This window comes from Geotrypetes seraphini, chromosome 3, assembly GCF_902459505.1.
Source record: "Geotrypetes seraphini chromosome 3, aGeoSer1.1, whole genome shotgun sequence".
NCBI classification, from domain to species: Eukaryota; Metazoa; Chordata; class Amphibia; order Gymnophiona; family Dermophiidae; genus Geotrypetes; species Geotrypetes seraphini.
Genome location: NC_047086.1, coordinates 351,712,730 through 351,727,560, shown reverse-complemented (window position 1 = coordinate 351,727,560; position 14,831 = coordinate 351,712,730). Strand labels below are relative to the sequence as shown.

The following is a 14,831-nucleotide window of genomic DNA, read 5'->3' as shown; positions in this document are numbered from 1 at the left end:
GATAGTCTAAAGTACGAAAAAGATAATCCCAGGCAACATTGTCGAATGCCTTGGCGGCATCAAGACTTACCAACAAAGTAGGGAGTGTAACTTGCTGAGCGTGGGCTAAGGCCAACAAGATCTTACGGACATTCAAAACAGATTGTCTTCCAGGGACAAATCCTACCTGATCAGTATGAATTAAACTAGGTATAAAAGGGAGAAGTCTATCCGCTAAAATCCTAGAAAAAAGCTTAACATCTACATTAAGCAGCGAAATAGGACGGTACGAACCAGGAAGCTCAGATGGCTTACCCGGTTTAAGAAGCAATACTATAGACGCGTCATTTGCAAAACGTGGGAAAGCACCCTCCTGCACAGCGGTATTATAATAAGAAAGCAGAGGACCACATATATGAGGCTCCAACATACGATAAAATTCTACTGTAAAGCCATCGGGCCCTGGGGCTGTACCCAACTTACTAGTCTTAATGGCCCGCTGTAGTTCAATCGCTTGTAAAGGACTATTCAAACGACACACTGCCTCTGCTGGCAAGGTGGGCATCCCTGAAGATATAAGATAATCAGAAATCATATCCCCAGAGGAGGCTGAATGACTACTATACTGAGCAGCAAAGTAATCATGAAAGGCCTCCGCTATAGCATCAGTGCGAGTCACCACTCGCCCTCCCGCAGCACGTAAGGCCAAAATCGGTTTCCTACCCGTGGACTCATCTACCATCTTTGCCAACAGTCGGCCAGGTTTATTACCAAATCGCTGAAATTTGAATTTGCGGTAGGTGGACCACCGTTGGGAGCGCGAGTGTAACAGAGAATTAAGCGCTGTCTGCGCAGCCAAATACTGTTCTTTATTCGTCGCCGAAGGACAAGATACGAAAGCTCTCTTAGCTACCCGTAAAGTACGCTCCAAAGTTACAATTGCTCTATTTATTCTCCGCGAGCGGGAACAAACATAAGAGAGAACCTGGCCTCTGAGAACAGATTTTGCTGCCTCCCAAAATAATGATGGGTCTTCTCGATGTTGTTCATTATAGGTAACATACTCCTCCCATTGCGTCAAAAGGAAAGATTGAAAATCAGTATCCTGCTTCAAATAAGCCGGAAATCGCCAACGACTAGGACTGACAAAATTCTCTTCCAATTGAAGATCGACCCAAACTGGGGCATGATCTAATATCTGAATCGAGCCTACTCGAGCCGCCTTTACCTGGGAGAATAAAGAGGAAGACACTAAGACATAGTCAAGGCGGGACCATGTTCCATGGGCACGGGACAGATGGGTATAATCCCGTACCTCTGGATGCAATAACCGCCAGGGGTCCACCAAATCTAACGTAGAGCAAAAATTTGAAAGGAGAAGCCCCCGTGACCCAAAAGAAGTCCGAGGAGTAGATGACTTATCAAGATCAGGATCCATAACTAAATTGACATCACCCAATAACAACAGAGGCTCAGTAGGATATTTGGAGCGGAGCGCGATTAAACTCTGAAAGAAAGGAAGTGGGGTTGAATTGGGCCCATACACCACTAGTAACAAATACCGTATACCCCCTATCTGCAAACGTACCAACAAATAACGTCCACATGTGTCTTTTTCTAGGACCTGGACCCCAATAGGAGAAGACTTACGAAGGAGCAGTGCCACCCCTCCATGACGCCCCGTGGGGGAAGAAAAAAATACCTCACCCACCCAGGACCTACGTAACTTCAAATGTTCTTCATCCGTAAGCCTGGTCTCCTGGAGGCACGCCAAATCAGCCTTAGTACGCTGTAGCGCAGCAAGGATCTTCTGTCGCTTGACAGGAGAGGAGATACCCCCCACATTCCAGGAGACCAGCCTAAAGGACGCACTCATCAGTGAACTCAGGAAATATATACCAACCATAATCTATAAAAACTGACCCCGGGAGCCCAGCCTCCCCCAGGGTTACAATACACAAAGTGACCAGAAATACACAATAATCAGAATTATCTAACTGAAAAAAGAAAAATGACTCTATCAAACCTGCCATCCCCACTCTCCCAGGCAACTCTGGACATCCCCCCACCCAAGTATCAAAAACATACCCCAAACCACACCAAAAACCAAACCCACCCAAATCCCACCTCATCCCCTTTCCCAAAAACCCCCCATCTGCTTCACCCACCAAAAGGATCCACCCAGTGGAGCCCATCAGGATCAGTAAAATGCAACGGGCCCGCACACACACTCAGAAACACACAGTATTAGGCACCATAACAACTCCCACAGAATAGAAAACACTATCAGATAACATCCAGTCTCACCCAAAGATAAGATCCCTATACAGTCTTAGGTAAGCTGTGCCACAAAAGTTTTTGCATCCTCTACAGAGTCAAAGGTCTTCCAGACCCCATTAGAGTGAATTTTTAGAATAGCTGGATACAAAAACAGGAACCGGGTCTTATTTGCAGCTAAGGTAGAACACAAAGGTTGAAACTTCCGACGCCGATCCTGCAGAGCCATGGAATAGTCCTGAAAGATCCGAATCGAGGAGTCCTCATATTTAAGGCTATCTCGTTTGAGACGATACTGCCTTAAAATTTCCATCTTGTGAAGGTAATTATGTATTTTTGCTAGTACTACCCTCGGCCGCTGACGATCCTCCATTAATCGGCCCACTCGATGAATGCGCTCCAAACACAAGGAACCCATACCCACAGGCAATGGGAACTCAGCTACAAGCCAATCCTTAAAGGTAGTAGAAAGCTGCCGATCGGACACAGTTTCAGGGACTCCTATAAATCGAAGATTATCCCTTCTAGATCTATTCTCAAGGTCCTCTAATTTTCCTTCTGTGTCTTCCAAACGTCGCTGCAGTTGAAGAACGTGACTCTGCATGGCTTGCGCTGAATCCTCCGATGCAGAGACTCTCGTCTCAAGTTCAGTAGTGCGGGTCACAGTATCTCCCAGCAGCGTTTCCAGATGCAAAATTTGTCCCGATAATTTATCAATCTGCGGGGCCATAGCGGTTCGAACCGCCGAGGTAAGCTGTCGCAGTTGCTCCTCTGAAAACTCCCCCGCTGCTAATGGGCCTGACGCCGCCATCTTGTCAACTGCCGGTGGCGATTTTTCTTTCGCTTTAACTGCCGATCTGCTTGGTCTACTTCCTCCCGATTTAGACACAAAAGAGTCCATTAGGGATCCGGGAGAAAGACAGCCAGATGCCAAACAAAAAGAAGTATATATCACTAAAATGTGTGCGCGGGCCCGGGAGCTGCGGAATTCACGTCCTCACTCCTCACTGCATCACGTGATCCCCTTGGGCGCTGTTTATAAAATAGCATATAGCATCAGGATCTGAGCCTAATTTTTGGCTCAAGCATTTACACTAACTAAAACCTGGTATAAATTCTTGCACCTAAATTAAGCGTGGATCTATCTTATGCAATAAAATTGCATGCAAATTCAAGGAACATCCTTGTTTCGCCCATTCCCTTTCATGTCTGCAACCCCTTTCAGATCTGTGTGTAAAATTTATGTGTGCGCACAAATTTTAATTAACACCAATAGCACGGACAATTGATTGGCACCCAATCATTGGTGCTACTGTAACTGGCTTATCAATTAAATTGCATGTGCAAATTGGATGTGCGTTAGAGAATGACACGGGGACAAATTTTTCCCAGTCCCCACGAGAACTCATTTTCTCATCCCCACGAGTTCTTGTTGTTTTATATAAAAATGCTCAATAAAACTTGACTGAACTTAAAAAAAAAAAAAAATCATAAGTGTCCGAGGCTTGTGCGGTTAAGGCAGAGCTTACAGGAATGGGGCAGGGAGAGTGACAAAACTCACGGAGACAAGTCTGTCCTCATGTCATTCTTTAAATGTGCACCCATATTTGCACATGTAGAATTAGAGCTTTCAGATACCCAAGGACAACCAAGGAGATGATTTTTTTTAAACTGTAGTCAAATAAAATAAAAAAGTAAGACTTTGGAGCTATGATTAAAAGGATATTTACTGTCACACTAGACTTGCCAATAAATACTATTTCAGTTTGGCATTTGGCTACATTTACATGAGTTGCATAGATAAATGACTGCCCCCTAAATATTACTTATGGTCAGAATTTGATGCATGATGATCAGATTTATTGGAATGATTTGTATTCTGGTTTGCTTAATTATATGCAAACCTAACCCATTTGAAGACACTACCTCATAAACATGTATCTGAGAAACTGGATGGAAAGACCCAAAAACACACACTGCATTTTCTAGAACAATCTACTTTGGACTTCTTATGGTGGGCAAACTTTGATCCTAGGCAATTATGTACATCATATTTATATGCTAATTGTGTTTCTATTTCAATGGAAGTTGCTTAGGAGAAAAACTTTCCTCATCCTACAAATTTAGCACATAACCTCAATACATCATGCACTGTGCATCAAACTTTCAGTGGCGGAACCCCATTATTGTGGCCACAGAAAACATGCAACCCCCCTGGGGATGGGACAGTGATGTGAATGTACAGCCCACCGGATTGTGACCCCAAGATTTGCATCTTGTGGGCAACAAACTATGAATCCAGTCTTTGACCACAATTTGCGCAATTGCACTGTGTATCTAGTGTCAGTTAGGAGGAAATTCTAGAAACTGCGTAAATTTAGGCACCGGTATGTGTCCTACTGGTGCCTGAGTTAATTAACGCCGTTTAAAATGGTACCGTTAAAGTGCCTAGCGGTGCCTAAATAATATGCACCAGAATCATGCCTATGTAGGCGCTTTAGGCCACCAAATGCCACTATGGGCATGGCTAACGCAGGAAGTGGCGTTAGGCAATCTAAGTTCCTGTGTAGTCATGATTCATGATAAAGACAGGCGCTGGAAATATAGGCATGGAAAACCCTGGCCTACATTTCCAGTGCCTATCTTTCACAGAGCCATGATTCTTTATAGGGCACCATCGCATGAATGACATGTGATCGGCAGCTGCTTTTTAGGTGACCACTGATATCAGCAGCCTATAGAGAATCCGGGCCTTCGTCATTTATTTCAAATCTGAATTGGCCTCTCGTTTTTTAAAACTTACACAGAAAGTTCATATAAATTGATCTTGTTGAAATAGTAGTACCTTTTCAATAAGGGAAGTTCTTTCAGATCTTGTAAACTCCAACTCTCTTTCCAATTTCTTCTGCGAAATGTCCAAAGAATCAATAGTAATTTGGAATGTGCCATTCTCAGTGGATATTTCTTGTACCTCCTTTTGCAGTTTATTCTTTTCATTCTGTAATTTCTCCATTTCCTGCTTCCAGCTTTCATTCTCAGCTCTAACTTGATGCTGCAAGGTATCTTGAATTTTTTCATTCATTTTCTGTTTACATTCCTCAAGCTCCTGACTTAGCTGTTCTTTAAGTGATTCTAGATTTGCATATTTAATCTGGGCTTCCTGAATTTGTTGCAACAGTTGCGTTTTGTCACATTCCAGGCAAGTAACTTGACTAATCAATCCTTGTTCTTTTACCTCCCATATTTCCTGTTTACTACAGTAAAATAGTATTTTCTCATTCAAATCTTTTAATTCTGTTTGCAGCAAAAGGACTACATTTTTTGACTCCTTTTCCATTTGAATCTTTTCATGTTCAGTTTTCTCCAGCAACTTTGTAATGGTAGAGACGGATTTTTCTAATGTGGAAATCTTCTCTTGGTTTTGGTTTAAGTCTTCATCTAACTCTTCTATTTTTGACTGAAGACTATCTCGCTCCTGTTCCAAAGTTTCTAGTTTCTTCATCAACTCTTCCTTCGAGTCTCTTAGTTTTTCTGCCTCTTCTTTTGTGGTTTCAGCTTGAAGAATCATATCTTCTAAATTTTCCTCTGACATTTGTAAATCTCTTTCTAGATTCTCAATTTTATCCAGAAGAGAATCTCTTTTTCGTTCACCGTCTTTTAGCTTTTCAATTATGTGATGCTTTTTCCTTTCATCTGATTCTATGCGTATTTTCAGTTTTTCAATGCCATTTCTCAGCTGAGCCATCTCTTCCTGAGCAGAATTCAGTCTTGCAGATATTTCACCCTTTTCAAAGAGTGAGCTTTCTAGAGATTTGGAGAATTTCAGATTTTCAGTTTCACACCCATTTAATTTGGTTTGTAAAGTTTTAGATTCTTTTGCCAGTAGCTCTTTTTCCTGAATTAACTGCCTTACTTGATTTTTCAATTCATCTTTTTGTAGACACTGTAATTCTAAATCCTTTTCAAGGTCCTGCAGATGTTGATGAAGTTTGCCTTTTTCTTTGAAGAATTGGTCTGCGTCAGACTTTGCAGTCTGAATCATGCTTTTCTGTATTTTGATTTCTTCCTCTAGTGTCTTGATGAATTCCATGGAATCTGCTTTACTTGATTGGAGGTCCTCGGCCTCCTTCTTTAACTTTTCATTCATTCGATGCAATGCCTCTTGGTCTTCTGACAAACCGTTTAATTCTTGATGAAGCTGGTTTCTCTCAGCTGTAATTATGGAGAGCTGTTCCTGCAGATTAGAAATCAACTTCTGTTTGTTTTCATTTTCATTTTCTAAAAGCTGACTTTTTGAGTGGAGCACTTCAATATCAGCTTCTACTGACAAGGCATGATTTTCAATGTTGGCCTTCTCTAATTTTATTCTCTTCAATTCATTTTCAGCTTCTAAATACTTTTCAGTCCATTCTTCCTTAGCTACTTCTAGACAACTGAACATCTCAGTGACACTAGACAATCTGACCTTGTATATTTCTATCTCCGCAGTCATGCTCTCAAGATCCTTTTCTACATTCCTTAAATTGCAAGACAACTGCTCTTTATCATAAGAAACTGATTTAATTTCCTTAACTAAGTTTAGATTTTCTGTTTCAAGTTCCAGCACATGCCTCTCCAGTTCTCTATTTGTGCTCGTCTTTGCACTTAACTCCATTTGCTGTGCCTCTAGACTTAAATTTAGTTGATTAACTTCCAACAACAAAATATCAATTTTTTTCTTACTTTCCTTCACACACTCAAGCAACTGTGTAGTTTCACTTGGTATCTGCTGAAGTTCCATTCGGATACTTTCGGTGGTTAGCTGGTTCTTCACAAAATCTATAGGAGGCACGGAGCTCATATCTTTGCTCTCTGAATTCATAGTTTCTTCTGCTTCATTCATTTCCCCAAAATTTACTAGTGTAAAACTCTCTCCTGTAGTCTTAGTTATGTCGTCTTCATATGAAGAATCTTTATTGTGTATCATATCTAGAATACATTTGCTGGCTGGGGCATTATCAGTTTGGGGGTATGATTTTTCTACAGGCAAAATATGTACTTCTTGTTGGTTATGATTTTCTGGTTTACATGCAGTCTGCAGAAACTACGAAAAAAGAAAAGAGTCATGATGTATTATAAAGTAAGCAAACAGCAACAGTGCTCAAAATTTTCAAAAGTAAAAGTTGACTGGAGTACTTGGGACAGAGGTATCATATATTCCAGAGGCAGGCAATTCCGGTCCTCAAGAGCCACAGGCAGGTCAGGTTTTCAGGATATCCACAATAAATATGCATGAGATATATTTGCATCTCAAGGAGGCAGTGCATGCAAATCCATCTCAAATGTATTCATTGTGGATATCCTGAAAACCTGACCTGCCTGTGGCTCTCGAGGACCGGAATTGCCTACTCCTGATATAGTCAAAATTCACACTAGGGGGATATCAAGTGGGTAACCAACACGGAACATTTCTATCAATACAGATGAGGTCAGCAGAGAAGGATAATTTGAACTACCTGCCCTTAGTATAGGGACCCTATTACCAAACTGAGTAATGTAGGCTTAGTATATCCTAACACAGTATTTCTCAACTTCTTCAAGCCAAGTACCCCCTAAGCCTAACAAATACCAACCGAAGACCTCTGCCCAAACTCCGCCCCAGATCCACCCAAGCTCCGTCCCTGACTCCACCCCTATAATAACAGTACATACCAACCAAAGACCTCTGCCCAAACTCTGCCCCAGATCCACCCAAGCTCCGTCCCTGACTCCACCCCTATAATAACAGTACTAATTGTAATGCAATTTCTTCCATTCATTTTTCATATACACAAAATATAATCTTATTAATGCAAAATGGTAACCACAAAATAAAAAAAAAACCCACAAAGCGAGATCACGTGATGAAGTGAGGAGAGCAGATGTGCTTCACTGCTGCACCTGGGGCTCTGCATCACATCACCACTTTTATTGATTTCTTTACAAACTCCTCGTTGATTATTTGGGACTAGAGAGTATGGACAAATACCTGAACCGAGTAAGTGGCGTGAAGGCAGGCAAAACCACGAAAAAAGAAAAAGATCAGGATCAGCCTGGGAATGATAAAATGGTGGACCCTGTGGCACTTGGAACCGGGGAATTTACAGCTGTGCAATTAACTCAACTCTCAACATCGGTTGCTTCGGCACTTCAACCCCAGATGGAATGCTTGTCCATTCAGATGGCACATTTGGAGACGCTAATGGGGGAAGCAGCAAGTTGGAAACCCAAATATCCGCCATAAAGAATGCGGCCGTGGTGCAAAGGAAACTTTACTCTGTTCCCATACAGAAAAGCTGGAGGATTTAGAGAATCGTTCGAGGAGGGATAACCTCTGTTTCACTGGATTGCTGGAGTCCTTACCAGAGCAGAAGCTTGGGGCCTGGTTGAAAGATTGGCTGCATATCAAATTTCCCTTGTCCGAGGGTATGGGTCCATTATGTTTCGAGCAGGCTCATCAAGCTGGAAAACAAACCAGTGACCGGCAACATCCCAGAGTGATGGTGGAGGCTAAGCTACATAATTACCTGCATAAAGTTGAGTTGTTCAGGGCGTACTGAAAGAAGAGAGACACCCTAGTTTATGATGGCACTATCATTCGAAGTTTTCAAGATTACTCTCCGGCGCTTCAGGAACAGTAGCGGAGTTTCCATCCCATCTGTACCATATTGGCAGAAAAGAGCATTCGTTTTGCCTTTCTTTGTAAGTGCATCACAATGGAGTGTGGAAGACCTATGAGTCTACTGAAGCAGCTCGAGCTGGAATGGCTCTCATAAAGTGACATTTAAGTTCCTTTCATATTGTCTGTTAACAGAGTTATATACTGTTTGTTCAAGCAGCCTTGCTGTTTTTAGAGGTTTTGCTGTATAGAGATGTGGTGGCGGGGCCCTGTGCATCAATTAGTGATTTCGATCCTAGACATTTATGTTTAGGGACGGTGGGGTTATGTAGGGGTGATAGTGTGGTTTTACTGGGCAGAAGGGGAGGTGGGAGAATTGAGTGCTTGATCCTTTTTTCGAGTGTGAGATTTCTTGGTATGCGAGTAATAGTGTTCTACTTCCATTGTAACTTTTGTGGCTGTGGTTTCTTTCTCAACAGTATTTCCATCTTTCCTGGAGCAGGTGTGAGGGCTGGGCAGCACTTCCACTCTTTAGATCAATTATCTTGCTGAGAATGCCTACTTTAACGTTGCCATGAGTTTCTTGCCTGGTAGAATCGCAACATGGACCATAGGGGGATCACATCACCTGTGAAATGTAGCAAGATCCTGCAGGCATTGAAATGGCATAAAATAGCTGTGGCTTTTCTGAAAGAAACTCATTTGACAGATGAGAAGCATCAGAAGTTAGCAAGACAATGGGTGGGAGATGTTTTTTATGCCTCCTCGGAAAGTCGGCGAGGTGGTGTGGCAGTCCTCATTCACAAAGCAGCTCAGTGTAGGGCGGAACTGCTTTGCAAGGATTTGGAGGGGCAATATCTTCTGTTTGGTAAGGAGATTGTTTTATTGGTTGTTTATGGGCCCAAAGTCATGCGGCCTTTTTTCGGCGATTGCTGTCAATTTGTGCTACTGGTTGTCGGTGATATGAATTCCGTAATGGATCCAGTGAGGGATCGTTCGGGTGGCTCTACGTCTCAGAAATGTAGCGGGCTGTCGGATTTATTTACTTTAGCAGAGGCTCTTCAGCTAGTGGATGCGTGGAGGTCCCTTCATCCTAATGAACGCAATTTCACACACCTCTCCAAGTCACAGTATGTACTCTCGCTTGGATTATGTATTTACAAGCTCTTCTCTTTTTGCCTCTGTCACAGGGGTGACCATTGGCCCTGGAGAAATTTCAGATCACAGTATTGTTTGGGTAGATGTTGATCCTCTAGCTTTTTACATTGGGCAGCGGGGCTGGGGTTTTCCGTTCTAACTTTTTCAAGATCCCAACTTTTGCACATATCTGCAACCATAGCTTTGAGAGATTTTTGGCTGGGTCACGGCGAAAGTGGTGATTCGGGGAGTTGTGATCGTGTATGTCAGTGCACGGAAAAAGAAATTGGTGCAAGGGATATTACAGTTTGAAACCAAGCTTCGGGAGACCAAGTGTCTCTTTGTAGCTTATCCTAATACTGCCAATAAAGAGCATCTCCATTCTGTGCAGGTCACTCTCAATTAGTTTATACATGAGCGCACTACCTGGATGGTTCTGTATCAGAAGGGTAGATTTCATAAGTATTGGAACAAGGCTGGTCGCATGTTAGATCAAGTGGTTCAGCGGAGTGGAGGCCAGAGAGCTATAATGTCCCTTCGTATTTTCAAGGGACAATCACGAATAAACCTGATGAGCATCATAGCCAGTTGGTACTCTAGCTGGCTTCCATGTGAGTAGAGCACCAGCTCCCTCCCAAATATTTTACTTAGCTCTATTCAGTATGGTTTGCTGGAGGCATGAGTTTCATAATGTTTTTTTGTGAAGATATGCATGCTTGATTAGAAAAGGAGAAGATCCCCAAAGAACCTTATTATTGTATGAATGCTAGATAATAGATTAAATAAGGTTCTCAAATTGTGGGTCTCTATGAGAATATCTACTGACACATTGAAATGGTAGAGAATCATTTGAATTATTAGATTGCTGGGGGGCAAGTCTATCTTTATTTTTATTGTTAAGCTGTAAAAGGTGGGAGGGGCAGAGGAAGGGAGCTGGTCTTTCCGTAACTCCAGTACCTGATTGGATTTAAGTGAAGGTGGCAATGGGGATGTGGATAGATTAGACACTGACATGGCAATTAGTCTATAGGGGGATAAATTAGGGTTAATTTATGATTTGTTTTGTCTTGTCTTTTTTTTGGGGGGGGGGGGGCGGGGGGAGTTGAGGAGGTTTCAGAAAGGATGGATGTTTTTGTCTGCATGGTAAAAAAATTGTTTTGACTTCTTCCTATGTTTTATGATCTTTTTTCATTTGGTTTCGCTGGTGAAGTTTTTGGCTGGGATGACCTCACTGGAGCTATAGGATTTTCTGGCTGCTGATTTTCCTGGCTCTTTTACATGGCCTAGATACCAGTTAAACGTATTTCTTGGAATGTAAATGGAGTCTCATGTTCTATTAAAAGACAGAAGATAATACAAACATTACAGAGATAAAAAGCTGATATAATGTTTCTGCAAGAGACATTTGTCCACAAGAGAACATGAGAAATTTAAGAAATGATGGGTGGGAAAAGCACTGGGGGGGGCTGCCACAGTAAATTGAGCAAAGAGGGTTTTGGTTTTATTCTGGAAAGGTCTGCATGTAGAGACCCATCAAGTGTGAACAGACCCTTCTGGTCACTTTGTGATCCTCCAGGCCACTTTGTATCATCAACTGGTATTATTGTGTAATATTTATGCCCCAAATAATTTTTGTAAAAAATATTACAGTTCCTTAGTTTCTAAAATACACAAGCTACTTAAGATACCTATTTTGATGGGAAGAGACTAACGTGGTTTATGATCCTATATCTGGGACAGATCTACTCGAGGGACATGGGCTGGAATAGACTTCTCTCGGGGAATTCCATTAGTGTTCGTCTTTAAATTTACTGGAAGTATAGAGAACACTACACTTCAATCTAAAAGATTATACTTGTATGTTCCGGGCATATGATTCTCAATCTAGAATAGATTACTACAGCTTTTTTTCTGGAACTCTTCAAACGGCGATAGGTCCTTATAGTGTGTTTGATCATGCATTAATTACACGTGATTTGAAAATTGGTCAGGAGGGTGATTTTTCATTTTCTTGGAAATTCCTAGCTTAGCTATATTGGGATCCCAAATTTAAAGATTTTTTGCTACAAAAGTGGGCCGAATATAATCATAATGCAACTTATGAAACTGATCCAGTATTGTTTAGGGAAGCGGCTAAGGCAGCATTGTGTGGAGAAGTGATTGCGTATACTAGGCATAAGCAGAAATCTAGTTATTGAGATTCTTCGTTTAGAAGCTCAAATTAAAGAGGAGCATCGTTTGTATGGCATTGACCATATTGCTCAGCTTAGGGCCACTTTGTTGGCTTTACAGGTTACTCTGAATCAAAATCTCCAAGAAAAAGAGTGCTTAAATCTGCACACTATTTCCATGGTAACAAAAGCAGTAAATTATTCACAAGGTTGATTAAACAGGTTAAGGATCCTATCCTGATTTCTCAGAAATTAAGGGAAGATGGGAAGATGGTGAGGATGGATACAGAAATTTTGAAAGTATTTCATAATTAACAACGCTTACATACCTCTTCTTCAGCGTTCAGTTTGTTGGCCAGCACAGTTAGACAATATAGATATCCCATCTCTTTCTGCCCCAATCCAGCAGAAATTACAGGCTCCTATTATGGAGAATGAGGTATTGCTGGTAATTCAACAGAGTGCGTTACATAGAGCCCCTGACCCAGATGGCTTTCGTGTACAGTTTTATAAATTGTTGGAGCCCTCGGTGGCAACAATTCTGCGTTCAATGATTACTCAGTTTATTGCTAATGGTATGCTACCAGCATCCATACATGAAGCCCAGATAATAGTCTTATTAAAACCAAGGAAGGATCCTTCCCAATCTTCTTCATATTGCCCTATCTCACTATTGAATGTGGAGACTAAATTATTGGCCAAGAGTCTGGCTAACCAGTTAGCTCAGGTATTGCCTCAGTTGATGGCAGAACCCCAAGTAGATTTGGTATGCAAGAGAAAAGTCACTAAAAACATAAGAACTATTATCACTTCTCTTAAACAGGTGTACAGGTGTAACAGACATGTAAGCCATCACTTTTGGTCAGTTCTGATGCGGAGAAAGCATTTGACCAAGTGTTCTGGCAATTTATGTTTGGTATATGGTATAGACTGGTTCTTTCTGGGTGTGATTTTGGTTTGTACTCTTCCACGAGTGTGACCCTTTGGGTTAATGGTCTGCATTTGACTTCCTTTAAGATTCAGAAAGACACCCAACAAAGAGTGTCCTCTCTCCCCTTTGCTGTTTGCCTTTGGATCCCCTTATTAGAGATATTCTACACAATCCTGACATACACAGGGTCCTTATTAGGGAGACAATTTAAAATTTCGGCCTTTGTGGATGATCTTTTAGTAGATTTGACAAATCTGCAGTTCTCGTTAAAGGTGCTGTTGGGGAATTTTAAGGAGTATGGGGATTTCAGGAAGAGGTTAAGACTGCCTGGGTATGCCATTTTCTATTACAGTGGATGGACCACTCGTTCCATTACATTGGAATTCAGTTGACCTATCAATCTTCCTTAGTTTATAACACCAAAGTCACAGCACTACAGGAGTATACTAAACAATGCCTAGACCACTGATAATTACTGCCTCTATCTGTTCGTAGAAGAATTCTTAAATCAAAATACTGCAATTCAAGTCTTGCTGTTTCCAGTTCTTCTGACAAGTGTTCTGTTTGTTTCCGTATGGTTTTATTTCCTAAGTGGCTCTATACTCGTCAGCTCCTTTCCTTTGATTGCTTAAAATGGAAATTCAATTGTCGTATAAGCATCTGTCCAGGTTTTGCTGGGGGAAGGAAACAGCCAAAGCTAATGTTTCATCTTCTAATAGGTTCTTGGAGATTTGCAGGGCTGGGAATACCGGACATTTAGAAATACAACCAGGCCTGCTCGTTACGTCATTTAGGTGACTGGGTCCTAGACAGTTATACATATATATGTACAGTAGGTCCTATGAATCTGCCTTTTATTATCCATGGAATTTTTATTCTTTACTACATACACACCAGGCATATTTGCCTTCCTATTTAAAATCTTGCAATTTGTTCCTACTGCTTTGTGAAGTGTGGCAGTTTTTGGTGTGACTTTTAGGATGCAATCCATCTGCATCAGTCCAGTTGCATATACAGGGAACCTATAATTTTCTCCAAGTATGGAAAACTCTAGATTCTGGGATTGAAAACAACAAGGGGTGACACACTTGCATTATGTTCTGCAGGGAAAAGGCAGATTGTTACTGTATAGCATAAAGGGCTTCTGAGGCCTCATGATTTTTTGGCATACAGAAAGTTGCAACATTTTGTTAAGTTACTATACTTTGGGGGGGGAAGGTATGGGATTCTCCCTGAGGACGCAGATAAACAAGTTTAACAAGAAGTTCCCAGAAAAGGGTCTTTATGTTTATCTGCTCTGTAGGGAAATACAACAATATACTCCACTCCAATCAAGAGTGAATTTGGTACAAAAATGGAGTACCGATTTGGGGATCTCGGTGAAGGATATAGATACCATGAATTAACAGAATACCAGGCCTGTCCATTAGTGCAGAATTAAGAGAAAGTGAATTTAGGATTTTATATCGAGCCTATTTCACTCAAGACCAGTTGTTCAAATCAGATAGGATACCCACTTCGGTGTGTGCACCTGGGATATTAGTTCCTTTTACCACGCTTTTTGGACTTACCCAAAGACATTGAATTTTTGGAGATCCATTCTATAATATATGGCGTGCGTCTCAGGTCTCTCAATCTCACTGTCACCCCTAGGTCTACTTTTAGATAAATATGAAGTTTTTCACCTTTGGAATAAATA

General features: G+C 41.5%; 1 protein-coding gene across 4 annotated transcripts in view; it reads right to left on the bottom strand.

Annotated features, from left to right (window-relative positions):
* Positions 1-14,831, bottom strand: part of CENPF (centromere protein F) — a 153,232-nt gene that overhangs the window by 15,325 nt on the left and 123,076 nt on the right. For 3 of the 4 annotated variants that reach the window (XM_033936676.1, XM_033936675.1, XM_033936677.1), the window contains exons 13-14: positions 12,531-12,623; positions 5,102-7,339 (exon numbers count right to left, since the gene is read on the bottom strand). In XM_033936676.1, coding sequence (XP_033792567.1) covers positions 5,102-7,339; positions 12,531-12,623 — 2,331 coding nt within the window. The remainder of the gene's footprint in view (positions 1-5,101; positions 7,340-12,530; positions 12,624-14,831) is intronic. The other variant, XM_033936678.1, reaches the window with a different exon arrangement.